At 48.2% G+C, this 19693-nt stretch overlaps 1 protein-coding gene across 6 annotated transcripts in view; it reads right to left on the reverse strand.

Annotated features, from left to right (window-relative positions):
- The window catches only part of MYO7A (myosin VIIA), a 116847-nt gene that overhangs the window by 62349 nt on the left and 34805 nt on the right, over nucleotides 1–19693 (reverse strand). For 4 of the 6 annotated variants that reach the window (XM_054015811.1, XM_054015810.1, XM_054015815.1 and 1 more), the window contains exons 11-16: nucleotides 19268–19410; nucleotides 18732–18942; nucleotides 17875–18010; nucleotides 15190–15296; nucleotides 10341–10397; nucleotides 1460–1597 (exon numbers count right to left, since the gene is read on the reverse strand). In XM_054015811.1, the coding sequence (XP_053871786.1) occupies nucleotides 1460–1597; nucleotides 10341–10397; nucleotides 15190–15296; nucleotides 17875–18010; nucleotides 18732–18942; nucleotides 19268–19410 (792 nt within the window). The remainder of the gene's footprint in view (nucleotides 1–1459; nucleotides 1598–10340; nucleotides 10398–15189; nucleotides 15297–17874; nucleotides 18011–18731; nucleotides 18943–19267; nucleotides 19411–19693) is intronic. The other 2 variants (XM_054015814.1, XM_054015813.1) reach the window with 1 other exon arrangement.

The raw sequence follows: 19693 nt of genomic DNA on the forward strand, positions 1-19693 counted from the left end.
GATAAAATTACCAAACTGAAGTTTATAATTTTAGAATTTCTGTGCCATTTTGCCCCGGTAACAATCAGAGTTATATTCTACCCATAGCTACTAAATCTGGACAGAGATGTAACAGACAGCAATTGAAATGAGAAATAAATAAGAGAACCTCTTTTCAAGTATTATAAGTAATGATTAGTGACCAATAGAGATTTTTAGTAAGGTTAGGGTCCAACCCTGCAAAGTGTGGAATTGGGGATGTTCAGCACACAGCCTGAGGAGCTCAATGCTTCACAGTCCTTGCACACCCAAAACTCCTAGGGACTTCAGTGGGAACTATGAGTGTGCAAAGAATGCAGGATCAGACCCTAAAAAGTTTACTTTATCAGGGGATATGTATACGTGTTCTCTTCCCTTTCATCTGGTAACTGCAATTTGTCCCCAAAGTACTAATGAATTTTAAATAGTCATAACAAATCCAAATAAACAGATCATCGTTTTACTACGTATTAGTAATTTTAAATGGCTGAGTACTTCTTTCCTTTGACTTTCAGCTGCTAGGGCAATCGGCTTGGTGAAAATGCACATTCTAACTGCCTGCCAAAGGAGATGGATTAATGGGCTGTTATATGTTCATTAGATTGAAAACATTAAAGCTGGAACGGGCCTCTTCATCTCATCCCTGCATCTCCTGGGAAATCGCAGCTGAAAACATGGCTAACCTCTCACCTGTGCCTCTCAGTATCTCTAACATCTGTTCTTTTAACTGTATTTATGGACACAATCCAGCAAGCCTGACTCACATGAAAAATGTCTATAGAAATGATCTCCTTCTGTAGGTTATTAGGTTGATTGCTTTAGAATCCTATTTTATTTCTGTAGAACTTTCTCAGATGTTGCTCTAACAAGGGGTGAAACTACAAATGTTCTATTGAAATCAAACAGGATTCCAAAGCAATCAACCTACAAACCTACAGAAGGAGATGATTTCTGCAGGATTCTTAAACCTGCCCATAGAACTGAACAGAGAATTGTAACCCTGCTCCCGAATTCTATAGCTTCATTCAAACATTCTATAAGAAGACCACCATTCTCTATGGAAATCTATAGGGCTTTTCCTAAAGGGGAGAGGCTCCAGCATGGGTCTCTAAGGATTACACAGCTGAGGAAGGGGGTGCCGGGACGAGGCACTCTCTTTGTAAAACATTTTGGGGGACAGTTTGCAGAAAATGCTTTACAAAGAAAGGTCCCGATCCTGCAAACCCTTCTTCAATGGGACTAGTTCCCATTGACATCAATGGGGCTGCAGGCATGAGTCAGGAGTGCAGGTTAGGTTTCTAGACAGACAGATGGACCTCGATGGAAGTTTCGCCATCAACATCAATGGGTCCAGGGCTTTACCCGTATTGCGTCCAGATGTAAACGCTGCCTCTATAAGGACACTCAAAACACACCACAAAGAGGGCGAACCAGCACTTACCATGGGCTTCTTATATTCATTAGGTTTGATGCAGCGGACGAAGAAGGGCTGGCACCCGCTGAGGGTTCTCATCAACAGCTCAAGAGATCGCTTGAACTGGCTGCTGAGTGTCGGTGAGCGCTTCCTTGTCTCTGCTCCCTGGAAGAGAGTGGAACCACAACATATCTGTCTCAGGAAATGAAAGGATAACAGAGCTTTTCCCCTCTAGCCAAGTCACCGGGAACCTCCTCCCTAGCTGGAGCGGGGGCGGGTGTGTGTGTGTGTGTGTGTCAAACGTGGTGCAGGGATAGCGTTCAGACTTACTGGCTGAGGAAGCAAAGGGGAGAACTGAAATATCATCTGTTTCTGGAAACTACATGGAGATTTTTCCCCATGAGGCTTTCGGATTCATAGTTTGCTATGAGTTGGGCCAGCTCCTTAGCTGGTGGAAGTCAGCACAGCTCTATTTACACCAGTGGAGGATCTGGCCCAATTGTGCGTATTTCCATCTCCCTGCTCCAGACAGTACATATGGCATGAGACCATGCAGTCAGCCAAAGGTGCCTTACATAATGCATGCCTAGCAAGGACTAGAGGAAATCCCTGAGTGTGCAGGAATTACCTCCGGGCAGAGGAACCCAGGAGCTTCATAGTAAAGTAAAGGCCATAATTTTTATTTGTCATGGACCTGCTTGATGCTCCAAACAAGGATCTGCACTGGCTTGTTGCATCGTTGAGATGTTATACAGGAAGTCAGACTAGATCTAACCATCCCTCCTGGCCTTAAAACCGATCAGTCTATAAAGTCTGTGAATAGAGACTTGGACCACAAGGGGGAGTGAGGTGTCTCAGCCCTACACTCTGGGTGGGCTATGTGGACCTTGGGTCTAGGCACACAGATGGGAAGTGGCTCTTGCCCTATCAGATGCACCGGGCAGCACAGCTGACTCATTGCCAGGGGTATTGTAATTTGCCGATAGTGTCATGCAAGACTCCGGTGATCCTTACTGAGTTTTGGATCTTCAGGCCCATAGGGACACAATCAAGCCCTTAAATGGCACCAAGGCATTTTCACGGAAGATTTTTGAACTTAGATTTGTTGACTTTCAGGGGATGCTGGCAAGGGCTGTCTATTTTCTCCAGCTTCCATTAAGTGGATTCATCAAACGCATCTTCTCTGTGTTTAGAAGAGGATATTAACTGGACTGATGGGGGGGACAACTTAATCTGGGGTGAGTTAGGGTGATTTTGTGGATGTCCATTCAATTTCTATTTTCTGGGTAGGTTTTAAAAAATCCGTTCAAGGCTTAGAGCTCTAGCTAAGTGTACATTACATTTCCATCCGCTAGCCACTTCTCCCTAGCTGGTGAAAACTATGAACAGTGTAGGTCTTGAAAGCCTTGTCAGATTAAGCCCCAGGAAAGTGCAGCAGAATTTAGTTTATCTGAGTCCTTTTTATCAAATTATCCGTGCTTGGGTTACGTCCTACAATATGCACCAATTACACTGATAAATCATAGCAATAAATCGTGTGTCCCTTGTCTTATTCAGTTCTATGGGGTTCAACTATACATCAAAAGCTATCTAGATGTTTAAAGAACGCTTATGGAAGATGTAGGTAACACCAGAGGACTCGGTTGAGTTGGGCACCAGACTGTAACTCCATGGGACATGGACATCCCACTAGATAATCAGTCCTGGGAGAATTCCAGAGGATTAGGTGGGAGGTCCCACAAAGAAAGGATTTTGCCATGCCTTTTCCAAAGGCCTTGCGTTCTTTACTGGCTGATGAGCAGGGGCTGCAGACAAAAAGTGGCCCCACTATCATGGGCAATATTTGCCAAATGTTATGTATTTTTCTCAGTTGCTAAAAGTGCCCATCACCAAAGTCTCTGGGCACTGCGCTAAACATACAAGCAGCACCTTGCTGGAGGACATCAACATTGAAGACTTTAACCCCGCTGGAAAACTCTCAGGAATTTTGAACAGCTCTGGCCATAGGCAATTGTACAATGAAGCCCAATCAACAAAACAGAAAGTCATCATGGAATTCCAAAAGGGAAAGTGAACAGTTCAAATCCAGCTCATGCACACACCAGAAAAACCCAGCAACGCCAGAACAGGAGAGTTTAGTGCGGCAACCGTTAGCTATCCCAGCAAACCTTCACACAGGGATACATTGCTAACATATGTAATTTATATCAACAGACACAGACCCGGACCCCTGCGAGTACTGTGGAGTTGGTGATAAATACCCTGTTAGCAGAGTCTGGTTTGAGGAGGACAGGTTGTGTCAGCGATAATACTGCTCGGATAGCAGGAGGGCAGTGGGATGGGGCTGCTTTAGATCAACAGCACCACGCAGCTTTGCTAATTCAGTGTAAGTGGCCACCTCCAGTGCAGCACGGCGGGCTGGCTGCTGGAGGGGTTAGAAGCAGATAGAGAGGCAGAAACCAGGCTTAGCAAATTCCCATTTTGGAAGTGAATGTAGGTGTCCTTTCCCAGCACAACGATCTGGGCCTGACCGGGAGGCCCTTGTTCGGCCCTGCTAGGGCGGAGGGGTCATCAGAAGCCTTCCAAGGCCTCCTAAAACAAGGAACACGAGGACTGTTTGCTGCTGGGGAGGGGGCCATCCTGCCTCTCTAGATTGCTTCCCAGCTTCTCCTCAGCATCCGCCTCTTCCCACGCATCCTGCCGCCAGCAGAGGGGCACGGTGCAGGTTTCACCTCCAGGCCTCAGTGCCTCTTCCAGTGGCATGACTGGGGAGACTGTTCTAACACAAGCTGCCAGAAAGCAACTTAGGTTCCAAACGCTCCAGCCTTTATATCAGTGATTCTCAACCTGCAGCCCACAGGCCGCTTGCAGCCCAATCAGCACAGAGCTGCGGCCCATGTGACATCCTCAGGGCCATACAGGTAGTATTGGATGTGGCCTATTTACAATGGTAAATAGGTTGAGAACCACTGCTCTATATACAGGCAGGGCTTATGTAGCCCACGACTCGCCCAATCAGAGTAGAGCACTCAGCGGCTGCAGGGTCCCCATTAGCACACAACACTTTGCGGCTCACCTCTGTACACAGGCCACTCTGAAAAATGCAGTGTGAGATCCAGGGCCCGGGATCCGCACGAGAAATTAAATTATACACAAAAACCTCAAGCAAGGCTTTGGACCAGACTTCCCTCTCATGCTGGTGTAATTCCACTCACTTCAGTGGTGTTATTCCTTTGTACACCAGTGTCAGTGAGCAGAGAATCAAGCCCTTTTCTTTTATTCCAACTAAGGGGTCAAAAAGAGGAGTAGACAAGCCTTCCAGGAAGACTGGTTAAGGCAGTGACGGTGTCAGTTTCACCTTGAGAGAAAGAAATTCCTTTGCTCCAAAAGCAGCAAACTTCCATGGGTCAGAAGGTATCCCTTGGGGAAAGACCAGCATTCACATAGGTACTTCCTAGCTTTCGCAGTTTTAGCCTGTAAAAGTCTCTGGGGCAGGGACTATCTTTTTACTTGTGTTTGTACAGCACCCAGCACTATATGTGCCCCAATTGGAACTGGGGCTTCTGGACAATGCCATAAATATTGTACCTCAGCAGAAGGCTAGCAGGCCTCCCTAATGGCCAGCCAGGTCAGAAGTTTGATTTGGCTCTCAAACTAGGCTGGCCTAAAGTGAATAATTTCTCCACTTTGAAAAAAAAAACAAGGAGACTCAGATGACGTATGTGGGAGATATGGATACAGAAGGGAGACACGGGAAGGCATGCGTTCCACACAGCACTCAGACACGCTTCAGATACACTTCCTTCCACCACCTCAGATCAGCCTGCGTTCTACAGCCAGAAAACTGCATGCTGCCGTACGCAGTAACCCAGCGCGGGATACAAATCAGCACTGACTCCGCTGGCGGGACACAACACAGGCTTCTGCCCAGTGCTGGCCACTGCATCCCGCCGTGGTGTGGGGTGGTCACCCACTCCTGCCTGGGACGGGCTAAAGCCAGCCCTGCAGAGGGCTGGGGCTGTGTAAAGGAGCAAAACCCCGGCTGATTGGGGAAGTGGCTGCAGCTGGGGCCACGCCCTAAACTGAGCGACTCAGCCTTATAAGAAGGCCAGGGCAGCCAGACGCTGAGGAGTCCCCCTTTGAGTGGAGGGAGACAGGCAGGGCTGGCTGGCTGCTGGGGAACTCATCTGGGGACCTAGAGTGAGGCAGGGCTGGGTAAAGGCCTTAGGAGCTGGGAAGCCCTAGGCCACCAATTCCCCAGGCTGCAGGGCCCAGTTCTAGGCCCACCTAGGTATTGGGCTTGCAGAGGGGCAGCCTGAGGTTGGGTAAAGGCAGCCGGTCCAAACCCAACCTTGCCTGTGATGAGTGGCTGATACTGCAGTCTGCCCCAGTGAATGGGGGCTAGATGGAGACTGGGCAGTAGCCAAGACTGAGGCAAAGTGGGGATAGTGGGTGGGGGTTCCCCAGGGAGGGGGAGACCCAGAACTGTGGGGGTTCTGCCAGGGGGCAGCACCCCAGGTAAAAGGGCACTGGGGTCCTGGGAGGGACATGGGGCCAGAAGACAGGCAGATCACCAGCCTGCAGAGGGTGCTCTGGAGCAGGAATGAGCTAATTCCTGGAAGTAACCAGCAGGAGGCGCCGCAGAGGTGAGTCCGCTCCTCTACACGCAACAATGGTCAAGGCTGGAGCTAGGGCTGACACTAGCCATTTGGGTGCCCTACGCAGCCCCCCACATGGGGCTGTTTTGGACCCCAGGCCTCTGGGGGGGGGGATCAAAGAGAAAACTGTCCCCCAGTACGAGCCGGTGGAGAGGAGTGGGCTGGGGCCAGGTCGCTCCACTTCCTGCTGCCTGGTGAGTGCAGGGCAGCCAGGCCGACCCCACACTCACGGGGTGGCGGAAAGTGGAGTGACCCGGCCCAAGCCCACTCCGCTCTGGCTCCCAGCCTGGGGGGGCAGGGAGGAACCACCCCCCAGCACTTGGGATGTATTAGGCGAGGTATATCTAGTAGAGATAGGGAGGTCCTGCTTCCGTTGTATAAGGCGCTGGTGAGACCTCATTTGGAGTACTGTGTGCAGTTCTGGTCTCCAATGTTTAAAAAAGATGAACTCAAACTGGAACGGGTGCAGAGAAGGGCGACTAAGATGATCAGAGGAATGGAAAACCTGTCGTATGAAAAGAGATTAGAGGAGCTTGGGTTGTTTAGTCTGACAAAGCTAAGGCTGAGGGGGGATATGATTGCTATCTTTAAATATATCAGAGGGGTTAATACAAGGGAGGGAGAGGAATTATTCCAGTTTAGTACTAATGTGGACACGAGAACGAATGGATACAAACTGGCCGGGGGGAAGTTTAGGCTTGAAATTAGACGAAGGTTTCTGACCATCAGAGGGGTGAAATATTGGAACGGCCTTCCGAGGGAAACGGTGGGGGCGACGGACCTGTCTGGTTTTAAGATTAAGTTGGATAAGTTTATGGAGGGAATGGTTTAATGATAAAACATAGTAGCCAAGGAAAACCAAGCAATGGTACATGAACAGCATAATGGCCAACAAGGGTCAGGCTAGAGACTCTTGCCTATATGCTCGGGGTATTACTGATCGCCATATTTGGGGTCGGGAAGGAATTTTCCTCCAGGGTAGATTGGCTGAGCCTCTGGAGGTTTTTCGCCTTCCTCCGCAGCATGGGGCAGGGATCACTAGCAGGAGGGTCTCAGCCGATTGAAGTCACTAAAACACAGGATTGGGGACTTCAACGGTAGAGTCCAGGGAAGGGTCTTGCGGCCTGCAGCATGCAGGGGGTCAGACCAGATGATCATAATGGTCCCTTCTGACCTTAATGTCTATGAGTCTATGAGCCGGCAGTGCGGCTGGGAGCCAGCGGAGCGGAGCGGGCTGGGGCCGGGTCGCTGCACTTACCGCTGCTGGTGAGTGCGGGGTTGGGCCTGGCTGCAGTCCTCAGGGAACTAGGGGAGTGGTGGCGGGACTGGGACAGGGCTGGGGCGGAGCATGGGCGGGGGCCATGGGGAAGAGGCGGAGCAGGGGCTGGAGCAGCATGCAGCTGCGTAGGGCACCAGGAAATTTGATGCCCCAAATTTCCCAGTGCTCCATGCAGCTGCATACTTTGAGTACGGGTAGGGACGGCCCTCGCTGGAGCACCTGGGCATCATTCCTTAGCACCAGCGAGGACTGTTACTAGCCCATTGCTCTGGCAGACACAGTGCTTTTTGCCTTTACAGCGTTCAAGACATGCAGCGTTCCAGTTGACACCAGACCCATGTCACCAAAGCTCCAAGTGAAGGGAGACACATTGTGAATGAATGCCAAGCCATAGGGTGTGGGTGCAACCTGACAGTCCAGAAACCTGAACTCTCACTGACTTCCCTTGGAGTTCTGGGTGTGCAAGGAGCGCAGTGGCGGGCACTGAATGCCTCGTGGCAACAGTGAAATTCTTCAAAGAGGAAGAGGATCTGCACTCGCAGAACACCGGAGTTAATGAAAACGAAGACAGAGAGACACACGCCATCAGCAACACAAGACACGTGGCAGGTTGAGGTTCCAGACTAGGAAAGAGAGGATTTGTCTATTCCAGGAATGAAAGGAGTTCACTAAATAGGGAAGTATCTACATGGCTATGAGCAGCCGGGGTAACTAAGCAGCGTGTTGAGCTTGTGATTGGGGGGGGGGAAACCATCTTTCGCCTGCTCCCTGAAGCTTGTGAAGGATCCAGGTTTCCAGGAGACAAGGATGTGCACTGAGGGATCATATAGATTCTGTACCATTGTCTTACAGCAGGGGTTGTCAACCTTTTTTCATTTGAGGACCCCCTAAAAAATGTCAAAGGGAAGTGCAGACCCCTTTGGAAATCTCAGACATAGTCTGCGGACCTCCAGGTTGAAAACCATTGTCTCCCCGTATATTTTGCTACATACCTATATCTCTGTAAGTAGTGAGAGAGGGAATCAATGAGGCCCACAGGACAGAGTGCCGAGAACTGGGTTCTGTTCCCAGCTCAGCCACTGAGCTCGTGGGTTCGGCAAGTCATTTCACTGCTCACTATTATGATTAGTCCTAACACAGCACATCGTGCTAGGTGAGATAAGAGACAGACCCTGCCATGAAGCGCTTACAATCCGAATGACCAAACTGAGAAAGGGTGGAAGGAGAAACTGAGTCACGGTGAAGCAAAGTGATTTGTTCAAGAGTACACACAGGTCAGCACCAGAGTCCAGAACAGAATTCAGGTCACCCAAGTCAGTGTCGAGTGCTGTATTCACTAGACCATATTGCTGCTTGGTACCTCAGTTTCCCCATTTGAAATTTGGGGTCAGTGATACTTACCCTTCTTTATTATTAAAAAAATTATTGTGGTACGTCCTTTGGGGTTCCAATCAAGGATCAGGGGCCCATTATGCTAGGTACTGTACAGACATCAAATGAAGAGATGGTCACTGCTCCAAACAGCTTACAATCTTTGAAAAAGCTTTGAGATTGAAGGATGCAGAACGCTACTTAATAGAGCTAAGTATTATTGTCACCCTTGGATCTCTGTTACACAGATCATCAATGTCAGCACAGATTGAAAACATGCTCCCACATGACCATTCCACCGTTTGACTCAGTGCTTAACAATTACTATTTTAATTCATTATTTTTAAAAGATCAAGCTCTTCTGAGCCAGAAGAGAGCAGACACACGGAGGAAGTGGGTAAAACCTGTTTGTCCCGTTGTTTTCCTCAAACTCAAACTGGGCAGCTGCATTTCTAAAACATTTTCCACATTAATTCTCTCCTGTGTTTAGAACCCATCACATTTCAGCCTAGAAGGGATTGTTTGGTGTGTAGTGAAGTTCTAAAACTAGAGATGGGCCCAAATGACACTACAACCCACATGCCCTGGAAGTTAGAGAGCAGAAAGGAAGAAGATTTGGTTTCAAAATCTGGCTGTGAATTTCTTTTTTTAAATCAGGGCCTTTGTTCATAAGCGCCCACAGTGGAATTCCAAATTCAGCCACCCTGGAATGTTGCAGAGCTGGGAGAGGTTAAAATTCAGACCCACATCTGGATCTGAATTTTGCAAGTCAGGCCCATCTCTAATATAACCCTCCTGATATCAGAGGATTGTCGTGGAAATGCTGACACAACCACAATTCTAGCACCACAAATGTTATTCTCTATTATACTATATGCTACACTATAGCCAGACAAGAAGCAGGGAAGGATTGGAAAGCTATCGGAACCAGAGCGAAGTCTAAAAGTTAGTTTGGAAAGATCTCTGTAAGGTTTAGAGCTCCAGTTTGGATAAGCACCCAAAAGTTTAATACTTACGGTATCTGATCCTCTGGGGTCAGTTTGAGCTACCCTTAGAATAAGCCCGCTTGTGAGAATAGCCGTACTTCCAACTGAGCCGCCAATACAATCAAACAGCCCCCCTCTTTTCCCAAATGAAACTCTGAAGGGCTGAGTTGTGTGAAAATGGAACTGGCCCAGATCTTCAATTGGCGCAAATCAGTGTCGTTCCACTGAAGTCAACAAAGCTACACTGATTTAGGACAGACTAAGATCTAGCCTACCAAGTTCAATTAAAATTAACCATAATTATTCCAGTCTCAAAAAAGGTTTTGGTTTAAAGACCAAGAGTGTGGGCTAGTTATGACTTTATCCAAACTGGATTTCCATCATCCCTGGGTCCTCTGCAGAACCTCAGCGTTCCTGGGTTGAATCTAGCAAATACACACAATGGCTCATATTTCTGTATCTACGGAACAAACCCTAAGCAGATTCTGTGAACAAGATGGACAGCTGTAACAGGTTCATCCCAAACAACACAGGGGTAGCAGTGAACCAGCAAGAGCATAGTATTTATCAAAGAGAAGTGAACATTCAAAGAGGAACTCAAGTATTTATTTTACCTTTGGAGTGGGTGCTGGTGACTGGCCAAAAGTACTGGATGCATAGCCACAGAGAAACTACAAGAAGCAAAGGTAAAAAAGAGAGACAGAGAATAGAAAAAAGGTGAAAAGAAGGAATAACTAAGAGGGGAGTTCTGAGTTTTCTGTCAGTCCTTGTGATTCGGCACCACTCTCGCCTCACAGAATAATGCGATAATTCTCAGGACCGTGTCTATTTCTATCCTCTCTCCTTCCACTTATCTAAGCACTGGCCTCCTCACCACTTTCTCACTACTGTTGGTGAAAGGGCATTTGCCCCGCAGCTCCTGCCACCTGGAACAACCTTCCTGCCTCTCTCCGTATCATTTATTCTCCATCCCTTTTCAAACCCCGCTAAGAAACACATCTGCTCTCCTTCAGCCAGAATGTTTAATATAGAGCTTGTGTTACTGCTGATGGCCACTCTACCTTCCTTCCATGGGTGATGCCTTCCTTCACCAGGAGCGCCTCCATCGACTGAAGAGGGGCAGTGTGGGGGACTGAGAGCCAGGACTCTCAGCTCCGCGCAGCTGCCTGCTGGGAGCCCAGCTACCCCCCGGGAGCCCAGCTGCCCCCCAGGCTCTCGCCTCCCCGTTCCCTGCTGGGAGTGGGGGACAGCCTCCCGGGCGTCTCAGCTCCCTGAGCAAGAAGCCAGGGGTAGCCAGGCTCTAGCAGCCCAGTTTTCTTACCAAGAAAGCCAACAGCCGATGTAAGTAACATAGTGTCTGCACAGACTCTGCGTTGCCCTAAATACACCGATATAAGCCTCACTTAGTTAGCACCCACTTAGCATCCAGGCCCACCCAAATTGCTCCTCTGACCCTGCTCCCTGGCAGGAGCACTGAGCGGGACAAGCCCCCACTCCTGGACCCCACTCCCCGGCAGGAGCGCCAGGTGGGCGGGCGGAGGGGGGCAAGCCCCCACTCCCAGACCCCACTTCCCGGTAGGAGCACCAGGCGGAGGGATGAGGCAAGCCCCCGCACCCCAGCCACATTTCCCCAGCAGGAGTGTGGGGGGGATGCTCTCTTGTCCTGGCTCAGGGTCCCACAAAACCGTAATCCCCCTGTCATTGCTGCCCACCTGAAAGCCAGGGCCCACCCAGTTTTCCTGTTCTAGCTAGGCCACTGAGCTGGAGTTCTGATGTCGGTGTAGTAGGGCACTTACGGCGGTGGGACAAGGCTGTAGCGTGTACACTGACATACTTAGGTCGACGTAAGCTGCCTTATGTCGACCTAACTGCATAGTGTAGACCAGGCCTATGAGTCTAAGTGCTTTGGTGTACAGACTGCAACCCTGGGAGGTACTCCACATCCCCAACTCCGACTGAACCCAACGCCTTGCAGGACTGAGCTGTTTGAAAGACACTGTACAAAGAAAGTCCCCGATTCTGCAAACACACGCGAATAACTTTACGCAACTGGATACTCGTGGGCATAAAGCTACTCACAGGCATTAACACTTGGTGGATTAGGGCTTAAAGTTGCACAGTGTTATAGCAATACTCAGTTTGCAGCATCAAAAGTTCCCTATGCACTGAGATTAGGTTGATCAAACGTCATGCCTCCAGGCGGCGTCATGGGTTCCATCTGTGAACCGCTTTGTACTATTGGTTGGATACATTTGGCTGGGTACATAATTTATCTAGCTCCCTCTAAAGCATCAAAAATGGGTCACTGCTGGATACAGGATGCTAGATTTGATTGACCGGTGGCTTGATCTGTTATGGCAGCTCCTGTATGAGTCTCTTCTGGAAGGTACATTCAGAGATAGTCTCACCAACGCTCAGCACCGGGGGCCAAGCAATACAAGAAGGAAATCCTAGGCCAAATCAGCCATGCCTTAATCCTTTGTGCACAACTCTGCTGCTTGCAAAAACCTACGTTTACTGAAAGAAACCACCAAAAACAGTTCAAACCATTAAAAAAATGAATCTCTTTGCAGTTTTGTTGCATGATATTTTTAAGGTAAAAAGCTGGATTTGGGTATCGGAGGCTTCTTCCCAAACTATGTTAAGGAGGGCCACTTTAGGTGGGCTGCAATCGGGGGGGCATGTGGGATCATGTGCCACCCCAGATTTGCTGCTTGGCTTGTACTGAGCATGCTCACACAGACCGAGCATGTTCAGTAACACTGCTGAGGCCGGCTGCCCTCACAATGCCCCCCAACTATCGGCAGGCAGGGGTCGTCTCTGGCGGTAATGCAACAATTTCTCCTCTTCCAGTCCCATATCGGACAGGTGTTTTCAAATCTCGTAGAGTATGTCTACATCACAAATTAAGGTGCAATTGGAGCTCAGCTGGGCATACCTGTGCTTGCTCTGATCTCATTAGCATGGGTAACAATAGCAGAGAACCTTGGCCCAGACTAGCACCCTGGGTACGTGCTCAGGGTATCTGGTAGGCTTCTATTCTAGCCTCCACGGAAGCCCATACCCCATATCTACATTATTTTTGCTCCCGCTGACCATATTAATGCTAGTGCAGGTCTGCCAACCTGTGCTACCATTACATCTTAATTTGCAGTGCAGGCATACCCTTACTCCAAAAGCGGTGATCATTAAAATACCAGAGAGCAGAGACTGATACCATGGACAGATTCAGAGGAGAGTTACCACCACCACAGAAAGCTAAAACTACCCAAGAAGGGGTTATTTCAAGAAAGAAAATGTGATGCTCTAAAAGTTCTCTGTTCTTACATCTGAGACAACGCCAAGCTTGTGCACTCAGCTCAACTCTGCTGAAATGGATCACCAGTACTTGGTTTAGAATTTGCTGAAGAGTGCGGGCTGGAATTTAGGGGGTGACAGCCAGCTAAATGTGACACTGGAGAAGTCTGGCCAGCCGTGCAAGCCCAAAAGGACCTGTTTTATTGATCCTATGGATTACGAAAGTTTAAATTCATGCTGCCTCCCCACCCCCAACAAACAAGAATCATCTCCAAGGTGAACTGCCGAGCTTTTGAGGATGATTAAAAAAAAAAAAAAAAGAAAGAACAAAAATAAGAAAGGAAAACACAGCAAGGTACTTAAGCATGTGTGTTGCTTTAAGTACACGAGTCATCTCATCGAGGTCTAATCGTGTGCTGAAAGTCAGACATTTACTTCAGCACCTAACTGAATCGGGGCCTATATTCTTGATGCTGCTCCCCGGAAGTCTATGGGAGCTTTGCTGTTGCTTTCAGTGGGAACAGAACTGAGTTGTAAGGGCTAAGGGCAAATCCTTCAGAACTGCCTAGATGACTTAGGAGCCTCAATTCCATTTTCAAAAGTGACCTAGGCGCTTACAGGGAGATCTTTAAAAGTGCCTAAACTTCTTAAGCACCTAATTCCCATAGAGATCAACTGGAGTTAGGCATCTAATCTGTTTAGGTGTCTAAAGATGCAGCTAGGCACCTAGTGGGATTTTCAGAAGGGCCTAGGCACCTAAAATCCATTGAAACCAATGGGAGTTAGGCACCTAGGCGCTGTTGAAAATCCCCACTAGGCACCTATCTGCATCATTTGGCACCTAAATTTTGGTCCTTTAAAAATCTGGTCCTTAGTTGCTCTTGAAAATGTTATCCCTAAATCTTCTGCTGTCCCCAGGATTTGCCCACAAGGAATACACGTGTAGACATCCGATGACAAGGGCTGTACATTTTACATATCAAAAGCCAATAATAATCATAAAAAGCAGTTTTTCCTTTACTTTGGGACGCAGGGTTGTTGAGCTCCCAGTAAAGTCTCTGGGGATTGTAGATACATTTTTTCTTGAGCAAGCTGAGTATCTCACATAGTATTGTTTGAGACATAGTCTATGATCCCATAAGTAAAGCCCGTGTCGTAGCGATGCATACTAACAGGAGTTAAGATTGTGTCTTCAACCTCCACATGAGGAAGTTCCCACTCTTCAGTGCTTCCTCTCACAACCTTAACAACCAACCCATTAGCACTGTGGTTTGTATGGAGTGAATACATTATATGCTCTCCATAGGCCATGTTGTGGGGATGTAAGCTTTATACTTCACCTTTAAGAAAAGCAGATGTGGTAACTTGTCTCTCCGCTTCCATTGTTTGGAGACCCACAATTCTCGCCATCCCCTCCCCCAGTGCTTCCTTGGCTTAATATCTGGCTATGGTGTCATTTCACTACTGCTCTGGATGGTAACTGTTATGGACCTGTCTGTAACCTAAGGCTGGGTCTACACTACCCATCTGAATTGGTGGATAGAAATCGACCTCTCGGGGATCGATTTATCGCGTCCCGTTGGGACGCGACAATTGATCCCCGAATCGACGCTCTTACTCCACCAGCGGAGGTGGGAGTAAGCGCCGTCGACGGGAAGCCGCAGAGGTCAATTTTGCCACCGTCCTCACAGCGGGGTAAGTCGGCTGCGATACGTCAAATTTAGCTACGCTATTCACGTAGCTGAATTTGCGTATCTTAAATCGACTCCCCCCTGTAGTGTAGATGTAGCCTAAGACTTTAACATTCAGAGCAGAGATTTGGTTTTGGTTTTGGCTATCTGGTCTGCTATGCAGCGTTAGCTATCTATACATCTTTCATATTTGTAGAATAAAATAAAATAATTAATACCTATTATGCCAATTGCTGCTTTATCTAGGTGATGAGCTAGATAACAATATTTTATGAATGGTTCTGCTGAGCTGGGACTACTAGAGTGAATGTATCTAGGACCACATGCTAATACTGCGTTAATCTATTACAAAAACAGGTTTGGAGTATGCACACATAGTATCACCTCTGTAGGTTTCCTTGCAAATTCTCCCTCTCCACCCAGGAATCCCCACCACATGAGACTGGACAATTAAGTATCTTCCTAGGCGTGTTACCATAGCCACATCCGCTTGGAAGATTTGCTTGATAAATTTGTTTTTCGAGGAATGGACCAGCTGAATGATGTCTCCATGAAGCGTGTCCCTGTTTTTCTCCAAAAACCCTACAGGAAAAGGAGCAACATGTGTGTTAGGTGGCAGTGTGAAACATGAGCTAAAGTATGTCCTGCAGACAGCTGTTCAGTCATTTTGCAGCCTGATCGTATTGCAGACACTTACGGCTTGATCCAAAGCCTGTTGGAGTCATAGAATCATAGAAGATTAGGGTTGGAAAGACATCAGGAGATCATCTAGTCCAATCTCCTGCTCAAAGCAGGACCAATCCCCAACTAAATCATCCCAGCCAGGACTTTGTCAAGCCGGGCCTTAAAAACCTCTAAGGATGGAGATTCCACGACCTCCCTAGGTAACCCATTCCAGTGCTTCACCACCCTCCTAGTGAAAAAGTGTTTCCTAATATCCAACCTAGACCTCCCCCACTGCAACTTGTGACCATTGCTCCTTGTTCTGTCAATGAATCAATGAGAGTCTCTCTCTTGACTTCAACAAGCTTTGGATTGGGCCCTTAAGGATCATGAAGTGCCAATGAAAATTTGATCCTCAGCTTCCCTTTGTTATTATTATTAATTATAATCATGATTATGGTGGTGCTTAGGGGCCAGCCGAGGATGCGGTCCCATTGTGCTAGGTACACACAGAGGAGTGGACAGTGAAGATGTGATGGTGGCAAACTATGTTAGTGCTATAACTGGGTTTTCGGGTGGGTTTAGTTAGGGAGGGATCAGCTAAACGGAAAGACATTGGAAGAGAGAGAGGTGAGGGGGACAGATCAGGGAAGAAGAGGGAGAGAAGGAAGGAGGAGGGGCAGACATGGTGTGAGGCTGAGTTGAAGAGACTATGAGATTCCTTGTGCATGCATAACTTCGGGTATGTCAACACTGCAAAAAAAAGGTGTGTTCTTCACTCAAGCCCTTTAACTGGGGTTAAAATAGCAGCAAAGACATGGCAACCTGGCATTTCACTCAGGTTAGCAGCTCAAATTCAACCCCAGACTCAGCTATAACCCGAGTTCAGAGCAGAGTTACTGTGTCTTCACTGCTATTTTAACCCGTGTTGGTTAACGGGGGTTAGCTAACCTGGGTTAAGAACACACCCTTTGTACGCTCAGGGCATTTATCTCCACGTGCAAACGACAATTTCCATACACCTCAGCCACTCGCGTTGGCATTAATGGGCAAATTGGGTTCAGGCATGTAACTGTGTCATTCGCATGAACAAATGACAGAGCACAAAAGCCCTGCATCACACAGGACATTTTGAAAATCCAGCCCAAAGTGGTCAGTCAAGAAGCACACTTCTAGCCGTATACGCTACTGCTACTCACTCCGTCCACCCGCTGTACAAATGGGCCTACTCTGAAACGCTTTAGCAAAAACGTTGGAACTCCTGGCCCTCAAACCCGACCTCAGCTATGGTCAGAAGGAAGAGGTTACTTTTATGGATTTTAGTTCTTTAAAAAAATACTTTAAATTTTTGTTTTTTCTGAAAGCAACTGAAGCCTCCTGTGACTCCCATTAGCCCCCTTCCCTCTGCGCTTTCTTTTCCCCATGCCTGGTAAGGGGAAAGGTGCTGAACCAGAAGGTGGCTGGGCTCTGTTTGTGAGTGGGAGCCGCATGGCAGCAGGGAGCTGGAGAGAAGCCCCAGGAGTTGCGCACAGAGCCGTGTGTGGAACAGGCTGCAAGTGCCGGACATCAGAGCTGGGTGCAGGTCCGAGTGGGAATTATGGGGAAGCAGCAACAGCTGGGCAGAGAGTCAGCACAATGGGGCCCCCAGTGAGAGACGCTAACTGAGCCTGGCCTGGAAACCTGTGAGCTCCTGTTTGCTGGAATAGAGACTGGACAGGAGAGGGCATCCAAGGCACTAGACCCGCAGAGCCCTGACCCTCAAGTGGACTGCTGGTGCTGTCCTTGAATTGTTATTGTTTTAGCTTCTGTACCTAGGGTATCTGCAACCTTCCCCTTTCCTGCCAGCCCGTTCCCTTAGCCATGTCTGAGTGGTTACTGGGACCCACCAAGGCTAGTGACTACATGGCCCCTGGCTGCTGAAGCACTTACAGTGCTTGCCTCCGAGTTGCGGTACACCACGCATGCTGCTGGCACCCGGAGGGTTTGGTGTAAGGGGTAGCCACACTAATTACTCTCCAATTTATTTTTATTTATTTATTTGTATTGCAGTAGGGCCTACAAGTGGGATCAGGTCACCCTGGTGCTAGGCACTGGACAGACACCTGCAGACCCTGCCCTGCAAAAAAGCCTGGACGGAGAGGAGGAAAGAGAAATGATCATTCTCACTGCGCGGCATTTAGATGCTTAACTTTCCGCAATAAGGGTGGAAATGCTGGCCAAAGTTCTTTTCTTCTAATCCCAGAAGGTGCCCGAAATCGGTCTTTGCCTGGCATTTTAAACACAGACCCACACACAAAGAAAGGAATTAACGGGAAACAAACCGGGCAGGAATGACAGCACAAATCATTAATATTTCCAGGATACTCCCTTCTCAGTGCTCCCTTGTCATAACAAATGGCATCTACAGAGCTGAGGGTTCTACAATGGAAACCCACCCTGTCTCTCTCCCCCACCCTAACCAAGCAGCTCCCTAAAGCCAGCCCACAGTCACAGATACCTTTGGTTTCATAGTAGACAACACCAGCAAAGTGGTTAATGCCAAACTGGGTTTCATGGTTATTCTTCGGCGGGATGTAGTTGGTGTTTAGCTTGTGCTGGGAATTCAGCTTGTGCAGCATTGTGGTATCTGTACCCTGCATAAGTAAGAAAAAGGCCAATGTTTGTCCCATTAAAATAGTTCTCAAATAATCAGTGTGTTCCTTTTTCATTAGGGCAGTGGGATAAGAGTTTGTTTCAACAAGAGATGCACGGGGAGAAAAAGTGAGACGAGTAATTTAAAATAAAAACAATCTGACCACATCCTTCCCTAACAAGGCTGTTGTACGTACACTCTCACCACCATAAATACGAGTTTGTTTGCAACCGTGACAAATGGTGAAAGAAAACTTGAGACGTCAGTAAAGGCAACAAATACGGAACCTAAACCCCTCTGTGCTTGATCCACAGATAATAAAAGTCTGTTACAGCCCCACCCAGATAGGGTCGGCTCTTTCTCCGAAGCTGTGCTTTTAGCTCTGGTTCCGTCTCTGGTGTGTCAACCAAGAAGGCAGCTGTCACAAATGCACTTGGTAGATATATGATATAGTGCTATATACAGGATGGCTTCCCCACTTTTTATTAAAGTTGCAGTCATGCAATCAGGGAAGAGAAACAATACCATGTGACTGAAGTGACCAATCGCACAATGGTAATACTGAACACACAGATGACAACATATCAGCCCATTGGCTACAATTGGTTCGCATGAAACTTGTGTCGTAATTTTGAAATAGTAAAACTCAGAGTGAATTTAACAACACACAGAGAGGTGAGACTGGTGGAGTGACTAGGATGAATGTTTGGCCCCAAACATACCTTGGGGAACTTACTCTCCTCGTCAATGAGTGATATGATGTTCATGGGTTTGATGGCGATCATGTCCAAGGCATCCTGGTTGTCGGTGAACTCTATGTGCTGCCAGTTAATGTTCTCCAGGTTGTACTCCTCCTGCTCCAGCTTGAAGACATGGCGCACGAAGAACTGCTGCAGGTTCTCATTTGCAAAGTTGATGCAGAGCTGCTCGAAACTGGGGAGATGAGGTTGGCAAAACCAGATTAGATTCACTGTATGCCCCTGATTTCCCCCTAGCTGTTCCTCCCTTCGCTTCCTATCCTCTAGGGGATACTCACAAGCACTTTAGGCCACTCAGTGAGACTGACGCTGGCTGAGTATTAACTCAAAAGGAAGAGCACCAGCTGCTGAGACCCTAGCACCATACATGTTACCTTTGGAGGTCTCCCATCCAGCCTACCCCTGCTTAGCCTGTGAGATCTGGTGAGAGTTCACACTAAGGTGGTTTAACTGCAGGCAGCTGGAGACAGGGTTCTGCAATGCCATCTCAGGATTTGTACCTGTTCACAGTGAAGTTCTCAAAGCCGAAGATATCGAGAAGACCAATGGACCTCCTGACACTCTGTAGTTCGTGGGAGGGAGGCCTGTAAATGGCAGCATTGATCTTCTCCACAATCCACACGAAAAGCCGCCCGTAGATTCCCTGAATCATCAAAGAGACGGAGCTCGGTGAGACATGGCTGTGGTTCACCCTGCTGGCCTGACACCTGTGGTGACATCCCCTCTCCAGTACAAGCCCCACAAACCGGACTTTCCCCCAAAGGACGCATTCCACAGCCAGGTGATTGCTTCAGAGCGGCAGCCATTTAACACAGAACAGGGGGCTAAAAGCTGCAAGTGCCCAGCTTGCAGGCCAGGAACATGCAGCTTGCAGGTTTATATTAAAGACAGCCCAGTGCAAACCCCCCGATCTGAATACACCCAGA

The sequence above is a fragment of the Malaclemys terrapin genome, chromosome 1, assembly GCF_027887155.1.
Source record: "Malaclemys terrapin pileata isolate rMalTer1 chromosome 1, rMalTer1.hap1, whole genome shotgun sequence".
Classification (NCBI taxonomy): domain Eukaryota; kingdom Metazoa; phylum Chordata; order Testudines; family Emydidae; genus Malaclemys; species Malaclemys terrapin.